The following is a 25,000-nucleotide window of genomic DNA, read 5'->3' on the forward strand; positions in this document are numbered from 1 at the left end:
TGCCTCTGCCTCTGCCTCTGCCTCTGCCTCTGCCTCTGCCTCTGCCTCCCAAGTGCTGGGATTAAAGGCATGCGCCACCACGTCTTGACTAGGAAGACATTTATTGACTTGTTTTCCAAAGTGTTTATTATCTTTGGGGCTGTTAAATGAGAGCTCCCATGATTCATTTGGGAGTCTCGGGAAGGCCACACGCTCTTCCTGATACCCTTCACTCTTAGCTGCATGTCAGACACACAGCTGGGAGCCCTTACCTGCAGGCCAGGGAATGGTAATGAGGACAGTGAGCTGAGCTCAACTGGAGGACTTGCTCACCGCTAATTTCCTGGTGGGCTCTAGGCCTGCTTTATATAAACAGCTGTCTTCAATCTTTAAACACCTCAAAAAGTGATTTGTTATGAACCGAGCTGAGGCTTTGTGCTCCCCCCCCCCCTTTCAGTTTGCAGTGCAGGGGCCACCTTCTCTCTTTCTCGAAGCTTCTGTCACCTAGCAGCAATTGCAGGCTTGTATGTTTATCAATTCCCAGGGCTGTGCAGAGTGCCTAAAAGGCTATTCACTTAATACACTTATAATGTCCCCTTGTATCTCCATCTTCCAAGTGGAAATAAATAAGGCTTAGAAATAGAGGAACTTGCCTAGATCTATATAACTAGTAACTCATATAGAATGTTTGTGGATATTTTGTTTCAGTTTGGTCATGGTCTCACTATCCATATTTCACCTCACTATCCTGGCTGGCATGGAATGTGCCTTGTAGAGCGGGCTCTCCAGCTCACAGAGGTCTGTTTGCCTCTGCCTCCTGAGAGCTGGGATTGGAAGTGTGCACCACTACATCTAGCAGAACGTTGGTTTTTATTAGTATCTCCTCTGGTGTATTCAGCATAAAAGCAGAGGCTGGCAGGATGGCTCAGTGGTTAAAGCATCTGCCGTGAAGACTGACACCCTGAGTTTGATGCCCAGAACCCACGTGATAGAAGAGACTCATCTCCTGTCTGTTCACCATGGCATGTGTGCACCTATACATATGTACATATGTATACAGAATAAAACATAAAATGCAACAAAAATGTCTTAAGGAAAAGCAAGGGCTGGAGAAGAGCCATTGAAGAGAGCCTGCTGTTCTTCCAGGGAGCTCCTGTTTGGTTCCAAGTACCCATGTCGGGAGGTTCACAAATGCTGATGACAACAGTTCTCAGGGATCTGACACCCACTTCCAGCCTCTAACGGCACCTGACATACACATACAGAAACACACACATGTGCATAGATAAAAAGACATAGTAAAGGGTCAAAGTAAAAGCAAGATTGTTTTTTTAACCCTCAAGTCTGAGACAACCCCTGACTTTTGACAGGTATTCTGTCACTGTCTACCTGACACCCAGGAGCTCTTGGTCAGCCAGCCAGGCCCCTGGTCCTCACTTTGCCCTCCTGTGACTAATAGTCTAAATAGATGAGCTTGTGGAGAGAGTGAAACAGGAAGGAAGGTAGTCAAAATCAAGGCCCAGAGCCAACAGAGGAAAGACACGGGATTCTACCTCAGCAGCAGGCCAGGACCCTGTGCTTAGAGCTTGACTCCTTAGAAAAGATGAAGCAAATTCGTTTGGCTAGGCCACTGTGGCTAGACCACAGTCACCCTCCTGCAAGCTGGTACCTCAGTGTTGAACCATTATTAACCAAAATGTTTAGGGGGCCAGTAACATGGCTCAAAGCATAAAGGGGCTTTCCATCCAAACCTGGAGAGCAGACCTTGAGCAGAATCTCCATGACGGTAGAAGGACAGCACTAATTCCACAAAGTTGTTCTCTGGCCTCTACCTGTACTCTCTGGTGCATGTAGGTACACATACACATGCTCATACACACACACACACACACACACACTTTTTTTTAAATTAAAAACATTTAGAATTAAATTTATATTAAATTATTTGCGTTTTTCACCCCGACCCATTATTTTTATACATTTCCAATTTTTGAAGCAGATTTAAAAAAGATATTTAATTTTATTTTTATGTACCTCTGTGTGTGTATGTCTGCCATGTGTATGTATGCATGTACCTGTGGAGGCTATAAGAGGGAGTCAGATTCCATAGAGGTGGAGAACTTTTTGTTTTTCTTTTTTTTTTTAAAGATTTATTTATTTATTTATTTATTTATTATGTGTGTGCACTGTAGCTGTCTTCAGACACTCCAGAAGAGGGCATCAGATTTTTGTTATAGATGGTTGTGAGCCACCATGTGGTTGCTGGGATTTGAACTCGGGACCTTTGAAGAGCAGTCGGTGCTCTTACCCGCTGAGCCATCTCATCAGCCCCATGTTTTTGTTTCTGAGAAAGGGTTTCTCTGTGTAGCCTTGGCTGTCCAGGAACTTGCTTTGTAAGGTCAGACTGACCTTGAATTTAGAGATCCTCTGGGGCTAAAGGTGTGCACCACCACGCCCAGCAGACCTGGTGTTATATAGCACTGCTTATGAGCCACCTTTATGTGGGTGCTAGGAAATGAACGTCTCTGAAGAGCAGAAAGCTTGCTTAACCATTGAGTCATCTCTCTAGAGCCCTCTGAAGCAAATGCTTTTGTACCATTAGGGTGACTCATGCCTGTAATCTCAACTCTTTGGAAGACGGAGGCTAAGATGGTGAGTTCAAGGCCATCCTGACCAACATAGGGAGACTCTCCTCCATAACTCAAAATAAAATTAAAGAAATAAAAAGATGTGCTTGGTGTGTTCTTTCTGTGCCCCCCCTCCCCCTCTTCCTGCGTTCCCGAGAAAGCCCACCCTGTCCTGTGGCTGCTTTCTTCACTCGGCTGTTTCCCCTCAAATCACCTTGCCTAAGTTTACTGAGTGTCATAAACCAAGCCCTCTGTATGCGGCCATACTTAACTCCAGCAGGGCTGTGTGTGGGTCTGTGTGAGTCTCTGTGTGTGGAGGCAGAGGCTGTCTTCCTCTGTTGCTTTTCACTTTGTGTTTTGAGGCTGGGCCTCTCGCTGAAGCAGGAATTCACGGACTGGATAGACTGGCCTCAGGGATCTTGTCTTTGCCTTCCCAGCATTGGGGTTACCGGACTGTGCCATGCGACTCCGTTGGTAAAGTGTTTACCATGCAATCGTGATGGCCTGAATTGGGATCCCTAGCACCCACAAGGAAGCCGGGAGTGGGCTCCTGCCACTCACTGACCAGCCATCCTAGCCGAATCAGTAAGCTCTAGGTCCGTGAGACACACTCCCTCAGAAAATAACGTGGGGAAGTTAAGTCCAGATGACACCCCGTGTTGACTTTTGGCCACATAACTCAGCGCAGACACTTAGCTGTGTACATCGCCTGCACACTTGTGTTCAAGTACACACACAGCAACCATCCCAGAGAAATGAGCGCTTCACAAATTCTCACAGCCCCCGAGTCAGTGTTCTGTAAGAATGGCTGTACCATGTGGACCTCTGAGACAGGTTTGCCTCATCTTTCCTTTTCTGGGTCTACTCCATCCTGAGTGTGGCAGTCTGCGATCAGCAGATGTTCCCAGAGACCCAGCATTGCATGCTCAATTCGTGAGAGCCTCTGCAGGTGAAACCTGGAATTCAGTTGATTGATGGGTTCAACAATAGGCAGAAAGAAAGAAGAATATATATTCTAATTAAATAGTCACTAACCTGAATCCAAACCTTTGAGTTTTGGTGCTGAGTGCTGGAAATTATTTGGGTCATGAAATCTAAGTGTTCTGTGTTTTCTCATAAGGACTTTATACAATAGTTGCTTGATAACTGGAAGTTTTGGGGTGTGTATGTGTGTTCTATTTTGAAATAGTTTGTAACAGACACTTTTTAAATGAAGGAACATGTATGCGTTTGCCTAATAATTCTCAGTTGTATTTATGAAAACCCAGAAGCCTTGTGCTTTACCATAGATTCGCAGTCTTATTGTAAGAGGGGACTAGAGGGCACCTACGTGGGAGTTGTTTGTTTTAAAGGAGATTCTTTTTGCATCTTTTGGTTATTTGATTGGGTATTTTTGTTGTGATTTTATTTTTGTTTTCTTTTGTTGTTTTCTGGTTTTTTGGAGACAAGGTCTTTCTGTAGTTTCAGCTTTCCTAGAACTTCCAATGTAGAGCAGGCTGGCCTTGAACTTACAGAGATGTTTTCTTTTTTGAGGCGATGCTTTCTGTCCTGAGGATCATAGGGATTGAATTCAAGTAGTCAAGCTTGGCAGCAAGCTCCTTACCCATTAAACCTTCTTGCTTGCCCCCAGGGTGTCTTTTAAAATGTATTTTAATATAATGTGTATTCATCAGTTTCTAAATTATAAAATATATGTATCAGTAGATATGTAAAATCTTAAAAATTACGTCTGAATTTCAGAAATGTGTTTCTTATTCAAGTTTTAAGTGCTTGAATTCACTAGGGAGTCATTTTGAAGATTTATTTTTTAAATATATGTATATGTGTGTGCTCTAGAATAACTGTGAATTTTTCAACTATCCTCTATCTTAAGCAAATGTGTTTCATTTGCTTAAGGAAAAATGACAATTATTCATGTACATTGAAAAAACTGCATGGGATGGGTTTCATTTTAATGTTGTGATAGCTGCCCAACACCAGTAGAGGGTGCCCCAGCTCACCTCTCTTGAATTATATTTGGAAAATGAAGGTTTCTTGGAGGAGACTCATTTAGAAACACTTAGAGGTTCTACAGAAGGGCATTTGTTCTAATTTGTTCTAACTCTGAGGGAAGAAATGCTTCTCTCGTGTATAATAAAATCTCCTCATCAAAACTTACCTGCATAAAATAACTTTTGGGGACCCATGATGGAGGAGAAACTGAGGCAGGACAGAATAGAACTCCAAGCCAGCCTGGACTGTGTGGGGAATTAATCTAACCTGGGGTACATAATGAATGCAAATAAATAAGGCTGATGAGATGTCTCAGCAGGTAGAGTGGCTTGTCACCAAGCCTGATAAAATGGATTTCCAGAACCCCGAGTAGCAGGAGAGACCCTGACTCTCAAAGTTGTCCAAGTGTGTGTGTGTGTGTGTGTGTGTGTATGGAAACATGCCCACACATGGACATACGAACATACAGAATGAAGAAATGAAATGCAATTTAAATTTTTTAAAGGAAAATAAAGATAAAAAACTTTAGTGTAAATTTGGTTACTTGAAGAGGAGTGTTTGTGGTAGTTTGAAATTGGGTTGAAGGCATTAACTTTAAGGATAATTAGTCCCAGTGTCCCTGTCACTGCAGATAGTCCGCAGGAAGAGCTTTGGGATGGGGAAAGAAGGGCTCATTGTTCTGAGCACTGCCCCGCCTTTGAGGGGTGTGCATCCCAAACCTGCACTTCTGCTGAGCTTTCTGCTCACAGCCAGAGGGCTGCTCTGAATTACTGCTGATGGTTTCCATTCTAGACCCCAGAAGAAAATACCACGTGAGGCTCCTGGCTTACAATAACATGGAAGACGGCTACCAGGCCGACCAGACCGTCAGCACTCCCGGATGCGTGTGTGAGTGACAGCCTTTTTGTTGTGGCTCACACAGACCTACCCACCCACCCACCAACCAACCCCTTCTTTGAAATTCAGTTTCCCTACTACTTGAGGACTGGGTTGGGGGGGGGGGGGCGGCAAATTCTTTATATCCTTTAAGCTGCTGGGCCTGTCTCGAATGAGTGGAGACTCAGTAAAAGTGGGGTGTTTAAATTCTAAGTACTTTCTGCTTACAAGCAGGAGTATGCTAGACATTAACAGGAAACCACATGGGTTACCTGCACATTGAATCCCATTTGTCTGCCTTTCCCCTGACGCCCGTGTTTCTAATGGCATCTGTATGTTGCACTTATAGCTCTGGCTTTCTCTGCCTTTGACTAACTGGCACCTTGCTTTGCAGTCTGGTTTGTTGTTGTTACTGGGGATTTTTTTGGGGGGTGGGCTGGTAGCTTTTTCTTTTTCTTTTTCTTTTTTCTTATTCTTTTTTTTTTTTTTTTTTTTTTTTTTTTTTTTTTTTTTTTTTGATTATTTTATTTTTTGAGACCAGGTCTCACTGTGTGGCCCTGGCTGTCCTGGAACTTGTTATGAAGACTAGGCTGGCCTTGAACTCAAAGATCCACCTGCCTCAGCCTTCTGCAATTAAAGGCATCTGCCACCACACAGGACTGTTTTTGTTTTGTTTTTCAAGACAGGCTCTTGCTGTGTAGCTCTGGCTTTTCTGGAACTCACTATGTAGACCAGGCTGGCCTCAAACTCAGAGATCTTCATGCCTCTGCCATCCCAGTGGTGGGATTAAAGCCCTGTGCTACCATGACTATCTAGAGATATTGTTTTTCAATAATCAGGTAAACATTTGGTCTCTTAGGCTACTCACACAGGAGTTTGTTAATTTGAGTGAGTTGGGGATGGACCACTAAGAGACTGGTGGGAGAAAGCCCTCAGATCCGCCTACAGTAGAGTCCTCTCCTTTTCTGTTCCGCTGATCTTATCTGCAGAAATAATCCTCACAGTAAATTCATGATGCATTTCTCAATAGCCGTCCGTGATCGCATGGTCCCTCCACCACCGCCACCCCACCATCTCTACGCGAAGGCTAATACCTCCTCTTCCATCTTCCTGCATTGGAGGAGGCCTGCGTTCACCACCGCCCAAGTCATTAACTACACCATCCGCTGTAACCCTGTTGGCCTGCAGAATGCCTCTCTGGTTCTCTACCTGCAAACGTACGTAGCTCATCTTTGTGGGGTTTTCCTTCAAGGCTGTGGCTGCTCGTGCTTCTTACTGACCTGGGCTCGGTGTGGGCTTCAGCTGAGAACACTCATTTCAAAGCTGATAATCTAATCCATTCCCATTGTCCATTCAGTTCTGAAAACTGTACTTCCTTCACGTGACTTGATGCAGCGACTATTGGAAATATGTTACTGGTGTTAATAACCGCCTTAATCTTCACCACAGATCAGAAACCCACATGCTGGTTCAAGGACTAGAACCAAACACCAAGTATGAATTTGCTGTCCGACTGCATGTGGATCAGCTATCCAGTCCCTGGAGTCCCGTGGTCTACCATACTACATTGCCAGAAGGTAGAAACTGCTGCTGCCCTGTGGAGTGCATCCCTTACATTTTATAACTTGTTTTCGTGGTGGTGGTGTGTGTTTGTTTGTTTTTCTTTCAAGATTTATTTTTTTATTTTATGTGAGTACACCATCGCTGTCTTCAGACACCAGAAAAGGGCATTGGGTCCCATTACAGGAGGTTAGAGCCATTTGCCACTCTGAGAGCAGCATGTCCTAAAGGCTGATCAGCTGACATGTGCTATTTGTTTCCTACATCTTCAAGTTTTCCCACTCTATTTAAGGCTTTTGTTTTTCCCCCCTTCTAAGAAAATTAAAAGTGTGAGCTTTAAGTTCTGTCCCTTCGGGGTCTCTTCTTTAATTTTTTTTCTTCAGTTAGTCATGATGCCCAACCCTCAGCCCCAGCCCCAGCCCCAGCCCCAGCCCCAGCCCCAGCCCCAGCCCCAGCCCCAGCCCCAGCCCCAGCCCCCTGAAAATGGGAGAAGCTTGGTTAAGCTCTTAGGAACNCAGCCCCAGCCCCAGCCCCAGCCCCAGCCCCAGCCCCAGCCCCAGCCCCAGCCTCAGCCTCAGCTCGCTGAAAATGGGAGAAGCTTGGTTAAGCTCTTAGGAACTTGCCTCACAGCCCCTTCCCTACACGCGGCGCTGCGTCCAGTTCTGTGCACGGATAGCTGGCTGTGCACCAGCTCTGATTCCCATGGCTCTACTGTCCCCGGATCTGCTGTGCTTTTGACAGTTTCCCATAAAAGCACAGTGCCAAACTCCTCTCTTTATACTCTGAGCCCTTGTTAAACACAGGGTCAGCGGATGTTCTGGGCTCTCACTGATGTTCACTGGCAAACGCTAGTATTAGGGTCTGTTCAGTAAACACAGTGATTTCTGGTGTATTAGGAACTTAAGGCTTTAGTCTCAGGAGCATGGGCTTCGAGCCTTCTGGGTCAGGTTCTAAGCATTTTAGTAGGAGCTACAGTGTAGGGTCGGTACCTATGGGAACTTCCCCTGGAGAACAAATGAAACAATAAACTCTACTCCCTCAGCTTCCCTCTCTGTGCCAGGAAGTGCTTCTGTGGCCTCTCGCATGCTGGGCTAGTATCTTATGCCATAAGCCATTCTAATTGGTAGCTTAACAGTTATATTTCAAAAGTCCTAAAAGTCCTATCCTTTAGAGCAAGTACACACCCATCTAGAGTCCACCCCCTTTATGATTTTTTTTATATTTTTATTACATATTTTCCTCAATTACATTTCCAATGCTATCCCAAAAGTCCCCCATACCCTCCCCCGCTTTATGATTTTTTTAAAAGTGTTTTAAACCAGAAAGTGAAGATAAGATTGGAGATCTATCTCAATGGTTAGAGCACTTGGTGATTGCCCGGCACGCACAAAGCCTCAGCCTCTATCCCAGCACCACATAAACCTGATAGAATGATGTATGCCTGATCCCAGCTCATGGGAGGTAGAAGCAGAAGTGTCAAGTATTGAAGGCCCGTCTCAGCTATTTCCTTTCATTTCAGTGCACCTCAAAAATGCCGTAGTTTCTGGTTGTTCAGACTCTTCCATCAGGCAGCACTTGGGTGATTGTAGTCCCTCTAATCCTACTCATCCACCATCACCCTTCTGTTCCTACAGCACCCACAGGCCCCCCGGTAGGGGTAAAGGTGACCCTGATAGAAGACGACACTGCCCTTGTTTCCTGGAAACCCCCAGATGGCCCAGAGACAGTGGTGACACGCTACACCATCTTGTATGCTTCCAGGAAGGCCTGGATTGCGGGAGAGTGGCAGGTTCTTCACCGAGAAGGTGAGTGTGATGAGCGGTTACTAAGGATGATAACAGTAGGTGATAACTAGTGGCACAGGGGAGACCAAGGGAGCTGATAAGGAGCCCACACTGGACTTACGTCCCTATGTGGAAAGTGATACATTGTTATTGAGTTTTTAGTTTTGTTCAAAGAGCATTGTCAATGTGTCAATCCGATCCCTGTTACTTAATTACTTCGTTTGTTGTCTGTGTATGAGTGCAGACATGTCACAGACATGTCAGTGCACATGCTGAGGGCAGAGGATGGCTCTCAGGAGATGGTTCTTGCCTTCCACGTTGTCTTCGAGATAGCTGACCCAAGAGCTTCCAGTCCTGTTTGCACCTCCCATCTCTCTCTCTGTAGGAGTGCTGGGGTTACAGATGCTACAGCCACGTGCCACCTTTGGCATAGGTCCCAGGTTGTCAGGGTTGCTCAGTAAACCCCTTTGCTGCCGAGCCATCTTGCTGGGCCCAGGCTGGTTTTTTTTTTTTTTTTTTCTTTTAGTTACAGAGAAAACTCGATTAAGGCTTAAGAACACTGTTTTAAGATTTTTAAACATTAGTCTGTTTTTAGCTAAGGAGTACTAAATTACCAAAGTCTTAATATTCTTGCCGAATGCTTTTAACATTCTGTTCTTAAGTCTCCCATCTGGACACGTTCCATACGGCAGTTTAGATGGGGAGTCTAAAGTGTTATTTCGGCATGCCCTTAATTCACACATGCTGGAGAAGGAATGTTTGCCTAGCAGTTATGAGTTTAAGGCCTCAGGGGTGGTAATCTACATCTGTAATCCTGGCACTTTTGAGATGAGAAAGAAAATTCCAATCTTGTGACTAGCCCAAGCCTAACTCATATGGGGGAAGGGGGGAGGAAGCAAAAATTTAGGGATTTTAATATTTTTTTCTCTTTTAAAAATATTTATTTGGTTTGATTTGGTTTGGTTTTTCGAGACAGGGTTTCTCTCTATAGCCTTGGCTGTCCTGGAACTCACTCTGAAGACCAAGCTAGCCCAAAATACATGTTAAATGTGGGCCTGTGCAGTTCCTCACATAGGCCAGAAGAGGGCATCAGATCTCTTAGAAATGGAGTTTTTGAGGCTGCCACATGGGTGCTGGGAAAGGAACCCAGGTCCTCTGCAAAAGCAGCCAGTGCTCCTAACTGCTGAGCCTTCTCTCCGGCCTTGTTAGCAGAAGTTGTGGTGGTTGGAGATCCATGGTTTCTGTTGTAACCGGCCCAGCCCTAATCAGACTTTATCACACTTGGTGGCAAGCATCTTTAACCTCCTTGCCGTTTTTTTTCAGGCCCTCGCATATGTTTCATATTAGATTTTATTTTACCTTTATTTCTATCTGTGTCTCTGCCACATGAGTGCAGAGCTTGCAGAGGCCAGAGCAGGATGCTGGGTCCCCTGGAACTGAAGTAGCCAGCAACTGTGGGCTGTCTGACATGGCTGCTGGAAGCTGAGCTTGGGTCCCCTAGAAGAGCAGCATTTTTAACTGATGAGCCATCTCTCTGCCCCCTACCACAATTCTGTTCCCATCTCTCCTTTCCAAGATGGTTTATTGACACAACACTTGACCAAATGACAAATCTGATTTAATGAGGTGCCATGAATATTAATAAGGAGTCCCTAGAGAACGTGGTTTTAAATTGTTTCTTCTTACCTTCCTAAAAGGAAACAAGAATTTCCTCTGCCTGGTTTCAGGAGTTTAGGAAGGAGCTCAGAAATTACCATCTTCCTTCATTTCTGGCTCCCTGGAGACTGGGGCGGTAATTGTAGACTTCCGCATCTGTGCGAGCAAACCGTCCTAACTCTGTAATTGTGTGCAGGAAAGCACTACCTGTGTGCCTCTGGGTGAGATTTTCAGAAACATTCTTGTGAGAAGCTCTTGTCCTGTGTTAAATGCAGAGCGCTCTCTTCTGACTCGATGCCCTGGCTCAGAACGAGCAAGTAAACACTGTAAGAAACAGCAATAAAGCCCTGGTTTTGAGAGAGAAAATATGAAGGAATCAGCTTACCTACAATTACTTAAAAAGCAAGGAACGCAGCTTGGGATGGAGAAGGACTTAAAACGGAAAGCTGTCTTTTGTATCTGAACACAGCAACGTTAGGTCTGTAGGAGCATCAAAATACAAAACAAAACAAAACAAAAAAACCAAAACCACAGGGAAATAAGGATGTTGTCATGCCTGATAATATTTATTTCTTTGTTTTTTTCCAAGATAGATTTTCTCTGTGTATCTCTAGCTGTCCTGGAACTAGCTTTGTAGACCAGGCTGGCCTTGAACTCAGATCTGCCAAGCAGATAATCTTTAATATGTTCAAACTTGTACATATTTATGTTCATATTTAATACCAAATAGACCAAGAATTTAAATTTTTTTGAGAACCGAGATACTTGCGATGGTGGGCTGGCAAGATGGACCATCAGGTCAAGGAACTTGCCACTAAAGATGACCACGAGAACCCACAGGGTAGAAGGAAAGAACCGTCCTCAAACTGACCTCTGACTCCCACGCACACGCCTCATGTGCTCGTGGGGAAAGAATGCTACACTGTTTTCTGTGTGTGTGTGTGTGTGTGTGTGTGTAAAACTGAAATCATTTTTAATGTGTATATGTATACTGCGGATTCACTCACAAAATGTAACTGAATTGAGCTGGGGGTAGAGCTCAGCTAGTGGGCTGCTTGCTGGCATGAATCCCCAGGTTCAATCCTCAGCACTGAGTTAAACTGGTTGTGGTCATGCGTGACTGTACCTCAGCACTTGAGATGTGGAGGCAAGAGGCTCCGGAGCTCAAGGTCAGCCCTGCCTACATGTACATCTGTATGAGGTGTCAGACCTTGGAGTTACAGACAGCTTTGAGTTACCACGTGGTTGCTGGAAATCAAACCCTGGACCTCTGGAAGAGCATTCAGTGCTCCTAACCAATGTTCTCTGGGCCAACGAAACATTTTTTTAATTAAATGAAAATTTTGCTCCTGTTAGTGATCTAAGTTTTGCCAAGCATTTTGAAAAATTAAATGTATTTAATGACAGAATGGGAACTTTATTTTTATCTCCACTTATGAAGAAATTGGACTGGTCCTCCGGCTAATTTTAACTTGTCACAGCACATCTTTGTTTTGTAATGTGTCTGCCTACATCTAAGGTACACAGTACAGACTCTCCCTGCTTCTAAATTGGGCTTCTTGGTGTGTTTATTTAGCAGTTGCGTTACTCAAGTAACTCACACTCTCTTCAGGCCAACTTGAAACCAGAGAACATGAAAACAAGTCCTGATGGGGCTTGTGGCACTGCCGCAGGTGGCTGGGCCGGTTCCCACCGAGTGACCTGCAGAGTGGCCTCTGTATCAGGGTCTCACCTGTAGGATTGCCCATACATCCCTTGTTTAGTGTGGTACACCCTAGTAAGTGCTCTGGGAAAGCCAGCCCTGACTTTGCTGTTGACTGCAGCAAACCCTTGTGAGCTTTCTGAAGCGGCTGTAGGTCCCTCCGCATCAGGAAAAAAGGAGAACACTCCCTCCCCACACCGGCAAAGCTAAGTGTCCCTGTGCACTGCACAGTGCTATGACAGCTTGATGGTTGACTTTCTTAAAGGGTGATACTTCAAATGCTGAAAGAAACAGCAAGGTCCAAAAGGAAGTGTCAGTGTCCATCACAGAGAAATCACCCACAGATGCCAAACATCTGTGAATCCAAATAATGATTACCTTTGGAGAAAAACAGATCTCAGGCAGATAAGCCCAGATATCTTTTTATTTTTTTTTTTTAAAGATTTATTTATTTATTATATGTAAGTACACTGTAGCTGTCTTCAGACACTCCAGAAGAGGGCCCCAGATCTCGTTACGGATGGTTGTGAGCCACCATGTGGTTGCTGGGATTTGAACTCTGGACCTTCGGAAGAGCAGTCGGGTGCTCTTACCCGCTGAGCCATCTCACCAGCCCGGATATCTTTTTAAAACATTTTTATTTATTTGTGCGGGGTGGAGGGAGTGGGCAGGAGGGGTTGTGGATGCCACAGTGGAAATCAGAGGACAACCTGTGGGAGTTAGTTCTCCTTCCACCATGTGGGTCCCAGAGAGCAAAGGCAGCCTATCTTATCAGCCTTGGTAGCAAGTGTCCCTAGCTGCTGAGCAGCTTGCTGGCCTGGGCCTGGTCACCCTGCAGATTAACCTGGGTTGAGGAAGTGGCTCAGTGGGTAAGACACTGGCCACCAAGCCTGAAGACCTGAGTTCAGCGCCTCTAAACCACATGGCAGAAGAAGGGAAGCTACTGCCAACTGCCCTCTGGTCTCCATACCCATGCCAGCGGGAGCACAGCCGCACACATGCAGTGAGTGCTCTACAGCAATATAATTAAACGCTTTAAGAAGAGTTAACCTGGGCTGGCGAGATGGCTCAGTGGGTAAGAGCACCCGACTGCTCTTCCGAAGTTCAAATCCCAGCAACCACATGGTGGCTCACAACCACCCGAAATGAGATCTGATGCCCTCTTCTGGTGTGTCTGAAGACAGCTACAGTGTACTTACATTAAATAAAGAAAAAAGTTAAAAAAAAAAAAAAAAAAAAAAGAAGAGTTAACCTGTGAGGGGTCGCCAGCCTCTGTGGTTCCCACTGAAACCTGTGTCTTTGTTGGGACGTGGGCATGAGTGCCGGTGCCTATAGAGACAACCATAAGCTCTGATCCCCTGGGGCTGGAGGTACAAAGAGTGTGAGCCACCTAGCATGGGTCCTGGGATTTAGCTTCGTCCTCTGCGTAAGCAGTACATACTCTTAACTGCTGAGCCATTTCTCCAGCCCCTGCTCCTGTATAAGAAGCAAGAACGTGATCCCCCTAAAATAGCTGTTACCTTAAGTAGTTTAAACAATTATAATTGAGAAAGAAAGACTGCCCTTACACTGGAATTTTTTCTTACACTGAACTTTTAATCATAACCATTGATCCAGGCAAATTACATGTGCCTTTTTCTGTGTGCATTAAAATATCCATAATTAAACGTTCTTAATGTCATTTGTATATAAGGAGTAAAACATTATATAGGCATATATAATATAAATAAACAGCATAAAACAAGCCTACATACGTTTTAAATACATGTATAATTTCAAACACAACTTCATGCTGTGTTTAGAGAATTCCTTCTAAGGGCTGGAGAGATGGCTCAGCAGTTAAGATAGACTGTTCTCTAGAAGATCTGAGTTCGGTGTCCGGAACCTGCATCAGGGATGCTGCTCATAACTGCCTGTAACTCCAGCTCTCGGGGACCTGATGCCCCTCCAGCATCTGTGGGCCTACACTCGCATGCCCTACCCCATCTCCGCACACATACACACATCCTTAAAAATAAAAGAAAACTAACCAAACAAAGGCCTCCTCATGAAATACCATCATAGAAACCTTTATGGGACGTTTGTATACATATAGTACGATGTTAAATCAAAACATTAAGATAGGAAAGTGCGGGCTGGTGAGATGGCTCAGTGGGTAAGAGCACCCGACTGCTCTTCCGAAGGTCCAGAGTTCAAATCCCAGCAACCACATGGTGGCTCACAACCATCAGTAACGAGATCTGGCGCCCTCTTCTGGAGTTTCTGAAGACAGCTACAGTGTACTTACATATAATAAATAAATAAATCTTAAAAAAAAAAAAAGATAGGAAAGTGCATGAGGGAAATATGTTTTGGGAATGTGGAATGTAGCTCTGCAGTGGGGCGCTAGCTTAGCCTGCACAAGAGCCTGGTTCAGTAGAGCACCACACTGAACCACAAAAAAAAAAAAAAAAAAAGTTTTTGAAAAAGCAATCAATCAAAAATCTGTGTTCATACATTTGTGCACATATACAAATAGTTAAAATGTCAACACTGGAATTATCAATATATTTATATCTCTGTTTTCCCAAATGACCCACAATGAAAATAATCACTATGATAATCAGGAAAAAAGATTTTTAAAGATTTGCTTCTATTTTTATTTATGTGTATACCTATGCCACATGGCTTGGGGGGAGGTGACTGTGGAGTCCAGAAGAGGTCAATAGATCCCTTGGTGCTGGGAATTGAACTCGGATCTTCTGAAAGATCAGCAAACACTCTTAGCGGCTGAGCCATCTCTCCAGACGCGCCCTGGGAAAAGAATCTTTTTTTTTTTTTTTTTTTAACATTTACCCTCAGAAAAATACTTCTTAAATGCAGGCTCATGTTTACATGGCTGTAAAAGTTTACTTAATTTGTGATGTTTCTAGGGGCAATCACCATGGCTCTGCTGGAAAACCTGGTGGCAGGGAACGTGTACATTGTCAAGATATCTGCGTCCAACGAGGTGGGAGAAGGGCCCTTTTCAAACTCCGTGGAGCTGGCCGTCCGCCCCAAGGATGCTTCAGAGTCGAACCAGAGGCCCAAGCGTTTGGATTCTTCCAATGCCAAAGGTCTGGATGCTGCCACCCACGGTCACTGGTTTCTTTATCCCTCAGATTTGACTTTAGCTCCCGCAGTCACCACCCCCCTGAACCTGCACTTGGTGAGGTGGTGAGGTTGCAGGACTGCCTGGCTCTCTCCTGTGGTCCTAGAAGAAAGGGAAAATCACCTCAGGATGAACTTTCAGCTCCCAGACCACCGTGCTCCCAGTTGTTTCCCCAGCTGCGGAGCCACTGGGCTGGGTGAGCTACAGGCTGGTGGGTGGAAGCATCCTGGGAGGTTCTGAGGAAACCAACAGCAGCGGTAGCTGTGGTACCAAGCCTGGGAGGAACCTGGTTTTTATTAAGAAAAAGCTCTCCCAGACAGAAGGTGGTTTTTAATCCAAAAAACAGTTGGGAGAAAAGGGGGAAAATGGCTAAGCAGCAACTCTCCCCCATTCTCCCCCGGGGAGGGGCCACCGGGGAACCAGTGCCCTCGGGGGTCCAGGACTGGACACCTCTTGCTGCCTTTCTGTGAACTGAAGAGCGGTGGTCACTAGGCTGAGAGCCACAGAATAGTCAGTGGTTCCTGTGGAAGAAGGCAAGAAGAGCAGACGATCAGAATTAAGAACTGGAAGGAGGTTACTGCAGTAGTCACTTTATGGTTGGGGAAGAGGAGAGCACCCTTGTCCTTGCTTGTCATTTACTTTGCTCAGGGGCTGGAGAGATGATTCATCAGTTAAAAGTGCTCACAGCTGGGCTGGCGAGATGGCTCAGTGATTAAGAGCACCGACTGCTCTTCCAAAGGTCCAGAGTTCAAATCCCAGCAACCACATGGTGGCTCACATGATGCCCTCTTCTGGAGTATCTGAGGACAGCTACAGTGTACTTACATATAATAAATAAATAAATCTTTAAAAAAAAAAAAAAGAGTGCTCACAGCCTTGGCAGGGGACTAGAGTTTGATTCCCAGCATCAGGGAGGCCTGACACCACCTTCTGGTCTCTGTGGGCACTGCACACATGTGTGCATACACTTAGACTATACATAAATTTTTAAAAATTAAAATAAATTCTAGATTAGTGTTCATTATTTGATGATTAGTATCTGTTAACATATGGTCTCGATATTGAGTATTGGAAAATGAATTGACTTACGTGATCACTGGCAAAAACTAATGCATGACTTTTCCGCTTAGATGTAGTATCAAAACTTTCCCTCTGAGATAAAGGCAAATTATAGCAAAGCAACTTTCTGAACTGTGATATGTGGAATGTGGTTCTTTCCTTCTGAGTAAGTAAACATGCTCTCATTCTAGTTTATTCCGGCTATTACCATCTGGACCAAAAGTCAATGACGGGCATCGCAGTAGGCGTTGGCATAGCCTTGACCTGTATCCTCATCTGTGTTCTCATCTTGATCTACCGAAGCAAAGCTAGGTATGTTTCCCTGGCTGTAGATGCTGGTGTGGGGCCTGGGTGATGGCTCACAGGTATAGCATTTGCTGTGCCAAGTGTGAGAACCAAAGGTCCCAGGACCTTCAGCGATGCCAGGTGGATGTGGGGCCAGTCTTTCATTCCAGCTTTCTAGAGGCAAAGGCAATGAAGTCCCTGTGGCCCAGTAAGCCAGTCTAACAGAAGTGATGAGCTCCAGGGTCGTTGAGAGACTGTGTCTCAAATGGAAGATGGGAAGTGATTGAGGAAGACCCCTGGTCAACCTCGGCTCTCCACATGTGCATACGTGCAAATGTACACACACACACACACACACACACACACACACACACACACACTCAGACACACGCAAAGATACTTATGCAGAGAGAGATGCTGTCATGGTTAAAAATATTTAAATGACAGCAGCTGCAGGAAACAAATTGAAATCAAGTGCCTTGTAGCATAACTGGGTATTTTTCTCCTTGAAATGAATGCTATGTTATGGGGTTTTTACAGCCTGGAATGTGCTGAATTTGTACTGAGATCATTTTCCAGCCATTTCAGGGGAAAATGCTGTGCCAATAAAAATCCCTAAATGAGGATTTGGTTCCTGCGTTTCTGTGTCGTTCTGAGAAAATGAGAAGGACATTTGAGAGATTGGCTTTTGCTTTTGTGTCTGTTTTAATGGCACACTTGATCCAGCACGCCCTTTCCCCCCAGAAGAAGGATGTCATGTCTAAGTGGTGGTACCAGAACTGCCTCTGTCACTGAGAGGCACAGAACAAGTGGCTGGGATCCCAGACAGCATTGAGGCTGATGAAGTAGCTCGGGATGTGTTAGCTCTTAGCTGTCAGGCAAATCAAACACAGCAACAGTGAGTGATGTTAAAGATCTCATATTTAATTAACAAAGGTTTTGAGACATAGGCATTCAAGAACCCCATTGTTTTAAAACCTGTGGGCTAAAGAGCTACTAGCTCAGTCAGTAGAATGTTCTGCTAGTATCATGAAGCCCTGGGTTCGATCTTCAGCGCTCCATAAAACCAGTTGTGATTTTTGTGTGCTTCTCATGGTAGTAGTCAGGACGTGGAAGCCGAGGGATCAGAAGTTCAAGGTCAAGGGGCCTTCAGGGTGGCTTCCTGGATAGAGGTGAGCCCAATCCTCAAAACCCACAGGGTAGGAGTGAACTGAGACTTGCTAGTTGTCCTGTGAACTTCACATGTGCATGTACATGCGTGTACATGCACACACACACACAAAGAATAAATAATGTAAAGTTTTAAAATGAAAAAAAAAAGTAAATTCATAGACATTTCTGCTACAAGTTTTAGGCCAGTCTGGGATACATGAGTGACTGTCTCAAAACAAACAAACAAACAAACAAACAAATAAACAAACAAACAAAACCGTTATGGTTTGGTACACTTGCCAGTGCCCATTGAAATGAGAAGGTTTGCTTATCAATGTTTCAGGAAGTCATCCGCCTCTAAGACAGCGCAGAGTGGAACCCAGCCGTTATCCCAAGCCAGTGCCTCTGTGGCAGCAGGGAGTGACATGGGGAAGAACCTGGAGAGAGCTACAGAGGATGCAGAGTCCTTGGTACCCATGATGCCCAGCAGCTTCATTGACGCGAAGGTTCGCTACGTAATGCTTCTTTGTTTATGGGAAGTTACCTCACCAGGAAGGTGTGTTGAATGTGTTGTATAATCCACCCAGAGTCTTCAGAGAGAAGTTGAAGACACATAAAAGTGCAAAGGATGAAAGATCCAGGAAGAGATGGGAAAGACAGACGCCATTAGACGGGATTCTCTGAGCTATCATTAGCTATAGTTTAGTGTAATTGGCTCCCTCTGCTCATGGAGTCAACACTTAGATTATTTTACACTGAGTTTTATGGTTGCCTGAAATGATGCTCAGAGCACACCAGGGACAAAGAAGATTTTTAAAAAGATTTACTTAAGATTTAAGTTTTTTTAAGATTCACTATAAGTCATATATATATATATATATATAGTGTTTTGCCTACATGTATATCTGTGCAGCACATGTGTGCCCAGCGGCCAAGGAGGGTATCAGAACCTCTGGAACTGGAATTGCAGATGGTTGTGAGCTGTCATGTTGGTCCTGAGAACTTGTCCTTGGTCTTCTGAAAGAACAGCCTGTGCTTTTAACCACTGAGCCATCTCTGAGGCCTCCAAAAAAACCATTGTTTTAAAATAAAAAGGATCAGGGCTGGAGAGATGGCTCAGCAGTTAGGAACAGTTTCTGCTATTTCTGAGATCCCAGGATCCCTTCTGGCACCCACATGACGTAACTCCACCTTACAGGGATCCGACTCCCTCTTCTGACCTCCTCAGGCACGTGGCACACGTGCTTACAGACAAAACCCTTGGACACATAAGCAGAAAATAAGTAAAGTTCTGCACAGGCACCTAAAGCGCCTTCTTCTCTCGACGGCCCAGGAAGTGGAATGTTCCAAGGAATGTCACCAGAGGGTGCTGCCTCTTGTCTTTGCCAACAAGTGCTATGGAAGCCAGCTAACGCTGGTTAGCCTTGTCACATTCTCACAGGAACTCCATAACCATGTACCACTAACTGCAGACACACCCACCTCAGCAAAGAATGTCTTCTAGACTGTAAAAAGATTCTTAGAAAAGATGATGGTGTAGCCGCTGCACCCTGTGTCCTGCAGAGCTGAACTAGTCAGTAGGCAGCCTCCCGTGGAAGTCAGCCCCTGGGTACGCCGTCCTTCACGGACCCTTTCTGGACGTGACTAAAACATTTTAAGTTTTACTAGAATTCATAGTAATCTTTTGTATTTCTTTATTTTGTGTTTCTGACATACGTGAGCATTTGTATGTCATGGTGCACACGTGGAGGTCAGAGGGCAGTTTGTGGGAGTTGGTTCTCCCCTTCTCCTCTATGGGTTCTGGGGATTGAATTCAGGTCATCAGACTTGGTGGCAACTGTCTTCCTTCTGCTGAGCCACTTTGCCTGCCCACAAGTTTATATTAATTTTATATAGTCATGAACAGACATCCATCACAATGTTACATATTGAATTGATTTCTGGTGTTCTGTTTTTGTTGTTTGTGGCCTGTTTAAGGATTTTCTCTTCTCCCCTCCCTGCCCCTCCCCTCCCCACCCCTCTCTCTCTCTCCCTCTCTGTCTCACTTTCTGTCTCTCTCTGTCTTTCTGTCTCTGTGTGTGTGTCTCTCTCTCAAGGCATGTAATCATGCCTCATTCACTATGTAAACAAGATAGCCTTGGAGTCCTGATTCCTCATCTCTGTCCCTACCTCTTGAGTTCTGGGGTTACAGGCTTGCACCTCCACACCCTGTTTACATGGTTCTGGGGATCAAACCCAGGACTGGCTTCATACTCAGCAAGCAGTGTACAAGTGAGCCTTGTCCCCAGCCCTAGAACCCAAAATTTCTAAAAACTAGCACATACTGTGGTTCTCTTATCATCAGTTTGGTAGCAGATGCAAGAAAAGATAGGGGGAGAGGCATAGTAAAGGAGAAAATGGAGAGGCGAGACAGCAAGTCTAACATCAAAGACGGAGAGCAGCTGGCGGCTGGCCAGTCCCCTCGGTTGGCCTGCAGATGACACCTCACTTTGGTTAAACATGGATCCAGGACATTGTTTCTCTCCACGGCTATTAAAATATTTTAGTCATGTAGGAAAAGGTTGAATCATTAACATCTCATCATAATTCCAAACGCTTGCTTTCTGTAACAGAGAATGGTATCAGCACTACCGTTTATGCCAAATCGTTCATTGTGCTCAGAGCCTTTAAAAAATATAGGAAGTAATTTTAAATAAGCACAGAGAGAGTAAGGGTTGGGGTAGGTACAGAGTAAACCAAACTGGCTGTGGTAGTACATTTCTCTCATCCCCTAGTGCACAGGAGGCCGAGGAGCCAAGACCATGAGTTCCAGGCCAGCACCGGCTATATTGGGAAACCAGTCTTAAAAATTAATTAATTAAATTAATAAATGAATAAATCTGACATTTTTTTCTTGTGATGTGTATTGGTGTTTGTCTGCACATGTCTATGCACGATATACATGTGCCTTATGTGTATGTAAGCCAGAAGAGAGCATAGAGTCCCCTTAAGCTAGCGTTATGGATAACTGAGTCACCATGTGTGTGCGCTGGGAATCAAACCCGGGTCCTCTGGAAGAAGAGGCAGTTTTCTGAGCCACTAAGCCATCAGTCCGGCTCCAATATGTTTTTGATCACAAACAAATGTCCTGAATATATATGTTTTTTTCCCCACGTAGGAGAGGTCACCATATGTGACCATTGTGGTCTTCGGATATTTAAAACCTTTGTGTACTTCTTCCGAAACTGAAGTCTCTGTCTAACACTGAGATCCTCTCTCTTTTTGTTTCCCCAGGGAGGGACTGACCTGATCATCAATAGCTACGGTCCTATAATTAAAAACAACACTAAGAAAAAGTGGCTTTTTTTCCAAGACACTAAGAAGATCAAAGTTGAACAGGTAATCCACCCATGTGAGGAGAATCCTTTACAGTCTGCATCATAAGAAATGATAATTAGAAATACAGGGGGTTGGGGGGGATGTAAATGAAGCAGTTTTGACTGACCTGGTTCGATTCTGACAGTGGAGAGCTGTGGTGGGTGGAAAGACAGTTGGGACAGTAATCTGAGATGTGGTTTTCAGTGGGGTGTGAAGACTTAGAAGAGAGGAATACAAGGAGTTATATCGAAATAATCAAAGGGCTTGTTATTTTTATTTGGTTGGTTGATTTGGTTTGGTTTGGTTCCGCTTTGTTTTGTTTTTTTGTTTTTGTTTTTGTTTGTTTGTTTTTGAGCCAGGGTTTCTTTGAGTAGCCCTGGCTGGCCTCTAACTCACAGATCCACCTACCTCAGCTTCTGGAGTGCTGTGATTAAAAACCTATGCTACCACTGTCCGCCTTGTTATTTTCTTAAGTTTTTGTTTTGGTTTGTTTTGTTAGTTAACATGTGTGTGCCGGTGGCTATCCGCCCTGAGAACGGAGCACTAGGAGGCCAGCCTAGGGTCTTGGATCACCTGAAGCTTGAGTAACAGACGATTGAGAATCACCCAATGTGGTGTCCTATCAGAGCAATATGTGGTCTTAGTGGCTGAGCCATCTCTCCAGTCCTACCAAGGAAGGTTCTAGTTCAGAAGTGCTCCCAGCCACCTAGGGGGAGCCACCGATCACACAGACAGTCCATTCATGAGATGCCTTTTTGTTTTTGTTTATTTTGTTTTGGTTTTTGGTTTTAGCTTTTCCAAACAGGGTTTCTTTGTGTACCCTTCTCTGTCCTGTAGCTAGCTCAGTGGATCTGGTTTGAATTGAACTCAGACATCCACCTGCCTCTGTCTCCCAAGTGCTGGGAGTAAAGGCGTGCACCACTCCCGCCAGCACAATGGGAGTTCTCGAACTTGTTCTCGAACTTGAACTATCTGCTATCTCATGGCTACCTTATCTATTCTTGCCTAGACTCAAAGAAGATTTACTCAGGCCGTCTGCTTTTACCAGCCGGGCACCACCGTGCTGATCAGCGATGAAGATTCCCCCGGCTCCCCAGGCCAGACCGCCAGCTTCCCAAGACCTTTTGGGGCTACTGCCCTTGACACAGAGCATTCAGCGAACAGTGAAGGCAGCCATGAGACAGGGGATTCCGGAAGGTTTTCCCATGAGTCCAATGATGAGATACACCTGTCCTCCGTCATCAGCAGCACGCCCCCCACCTCGAATCCCCTCGCTGGTGGCGATTCTGATGGGGATGCTGCGCTGAAGAAGCACGGAGACCCTGCGCAGCCCTTGCCAGCTGAGCAGACCTCAGCTCCGCAGCCGACATCTGCAGGGCTGCGATATGCTTCCGAGGGTTTTCCGGTCTAGACAGCCACGCTCAGGGATTCACACCAAGCACCTGTTCGAAGGACAATGAGCAGGGAGCCAAAGCCTTTTGTGAAAATCTCGATGTCTTACTGTTTATTGTTTGTTTTGTTTGTTTTTTATCTTTTTTTTTAAACTATTTTTAAGCTCACGAATTTTGAATGTTACAACTGTCAACAATGTGAAAAAGGGCAGTCAAGTTGCTTGGCTGGACTCTAAGATAAATCACTGGAGCGGAGGGAAGACTGCCTAAGCCCTCTGCTGAATAGCTACCTCAGTTTGCTGTGGGCAGACTCTGAAGACAACTGCGCTGCCTTCTTCGAGTGCTGGTTTCTCTCAGTGGCATAACCAGCGGGACTTGCTAGTGATGCTGTGTGTCCATTGTGTGTGTGCTGTGTGCGACTGAAGGAGTCCGATAGGTAGGAGAGGAAAGATGTTGATCTGAAGCTCTGATTTTTTTTTTTTTTAAAGAACCGTGATAATGTAACACCTCTGGCTGTGAGGAGAAAATATGGGAGTATATTTATTTGAATGGAAGAAACAAATACGTCTCTTTGGAGAAGAGAACCATTCCATAGTACATAGGGGACCGTGTCCTTGCAAAGCTGTTGGGTTTGGGGCACCAGAGCAGGAGAATTTTGCTCCGTCCTGCATCAGCCTGCCCTCAGCCTGCAAAACCACCTTTCCCTTTGCCCCACAGCCGGCCAAGGGCTGCGCTGTCTCGTGGAACGTCTTCAAAGTTTACAGAGCTAGCTGCAAAATACCATGTAGGAAAGTGGATTTTTTTTTAATGGTTCAGATTTTCTTTTTTAAAATCTCAGTTTGGCGTCAAATGGGGCAAAGAAGAAACGTTATTAAATATTAAGAGTGAAGATAAACGAAACAGTAGAGATTAAGACAGACTTGAGGTTTTCATAATAGCAGTGCCTTCCATTGTGAGAAATTTTGCCTTATACCTTTTTAATATTCACGAAGATGTTTAGGAAAAAAGGTACCAAAAATTTGCCTTAAAAAAAAAAAAAAAAGCTTGGATCTTAGCGATAGCTGTGCTATCTGGCACCTTGATGGAGCTGCTCTCTTTTTGAAGCTCAGGTTTGCTCCCTACCACCCAGGCGGCTGAACTCTGGCTTCGTAGCCCACTAACACTCCAGAAGCGAGTTCATCCTCTGGTTTAAAATCAGCAAATTGTTTCCTCCTCTGATCCGGCAGCCTTCTCGGTCACGAGGCAACATGCTAGGTGCCGAGCCACATGGGAAGGACAAAGACTGAGCTGTGAGAAGAAGAAACAAGACCTTAGCCTTTTAAAATCATGAGTTTTGCCCTCCCCGAAATTTTTTGGAAGTGGCTTTTGAATTGCATTTTAAAAGAAAAAAAGCCCTCTGTGGGTTTTCCCTTGAACCCGTCCCTCCATGCACGGACAAGGCAGGTCCTGTCAAATGGTGTTATCACCCCAGTGTCATCTATTGCGAAGGCCTGACACTGCCACAGTTTTCATCGTAATTCTAAGTTTTGTGCCAAATTGGACTTTCTTAGAAGCCCAGGCACTACTTCTCAGCACAGTTCTGTCCCATTCACTGTGGGCTTCTCGGCAAAATGGGGGGAAAAAAAGAAAGAAGAAAGAAAAAAAAAAGCAGAGCTTTAGGTAAATAGTCGGAGGCGAGAAAAAAAATGGCTTCCTTCCCCTGCCTTCGTGCTCCTGTTTATACTACCTCCTTTTTAAAGTTATTCTAGTGTTATTGTTCTTTCCTGTACTCAGGGACTTTTTTGTTACTCTTGAGCTCATGTTGCATGGGCGGGTGCATTGACAGGGTATGGTGTTGTTTGGTTCGTAAGTAGAAGTACGTGGGCCAACTTCTCTCAGTATCTAAAATGAAGGGCACAATGGGATCACAAGTCAGAAGCAAACAGATTGGAAAGGGGAAAGCAGGTTTAAGGCCATTCATATTTAAACCGTGTTCCCTGCCTGGATCATCCGAAAGGCTGTGACGGACATTCCCGGAAGAACGTGCTCTGTTTAATGATAAATAGGCCCTTAGTTATGATAGATCGTTAGCTTATAATTATTTACTAGTTCATTTTTGTTCTTATACAGACTTTTCTGTCAATCCTGTTACCAAAGAATTTTCAATAGACAGTAAAATTTCTATGATAAGTACCTTAAATCCAATTCACTAGAAACAGATAGAGACTCGAATATAAGCAATTTCTAACCCTAATCTGAAGGGTTTGTATTGATAGTTAAAATTAATTAGGCTAGTGACATAAACTACGTTACTGTCACCAGAGTTTAAAATAAATTTTAATTTCCTTGCCAGCATATGGTTACAAACTCTTTAAACTGTAAGGTTTTTTTTTTTTTCTTCAGCAAGTAAAGAAACCTTCAACTCTATAGTATTAATGTATTTTCTAATTGTTGAAATTACTTGTTGGAGA

At 44.7% G+C, this 25,000-nt stretch overlaps 1 protein-coding gene across 1 annotated transcript in view; it reads left to right on the forward strand.

The window, feature by feature from the left end:
• Positions 1 to 25,000, forward strand: part of Prtg (protogenin) — a 103,473-nt gene that overhangs the window by 75,901 nt on the left and 2,572 nt on the right. The window contains exons 12-20 of the mRNA XM_021172159.1: positions 5,391 to 5,486; positions 6,505 to 6,691; positions 6,924 to 7,051; positions 8,669 to 8,839; positions 15,089 to 15,271; positions 16,557 to 16,677; positions 18,146 to 18,308; positions 21,076 to 21,180; positions 22,169 to 25,000. The exon at positions 22,169 to 25,000 is cut by the window's right edge and continues 2,572 nt beyond it. Of these exons, the coding sequence (XP_021027818.1) occupies positions 5,391 to 5,486; positions 6,505 to 6,691; positions 6,924 to 7,051; positions 8,669 to 8,839; positions 15,089 to 15,271; positions 16,557 to 16,677; positions 18,146 to 18,308; positions 21,076 to 21,180; positions 22,169 to 22,570 (1,556 nt within the window). The 3' untranslated portion in view covers positions 22,571 to 25,000. The remainder of the gene's footprint in view (positions 1 to 5,390; positions 5,487 to 6,504; positions 6,692 to 6,923; positions 7,052 to 8,668; positions 8,840 to 15,088; positions 15,272 to 16,556; positions 16,678 to 18,145; positions 18,309 to 21,075; positions 21,181 to 22,168) is intronic.

Source organism: Mus caroli, chromosome 9 (assembly GCF_900094665.2).
Source record: "Mus caroli chromosome 9, CAROLI_EIJ_v1.1, whole genome shotgun sequence".
Taxonomy (NCBI): Eukaryota; Metazoa; Chordata; class Mammalia; order Rodentia; family Muridae; genus Mus; species Mus caroli.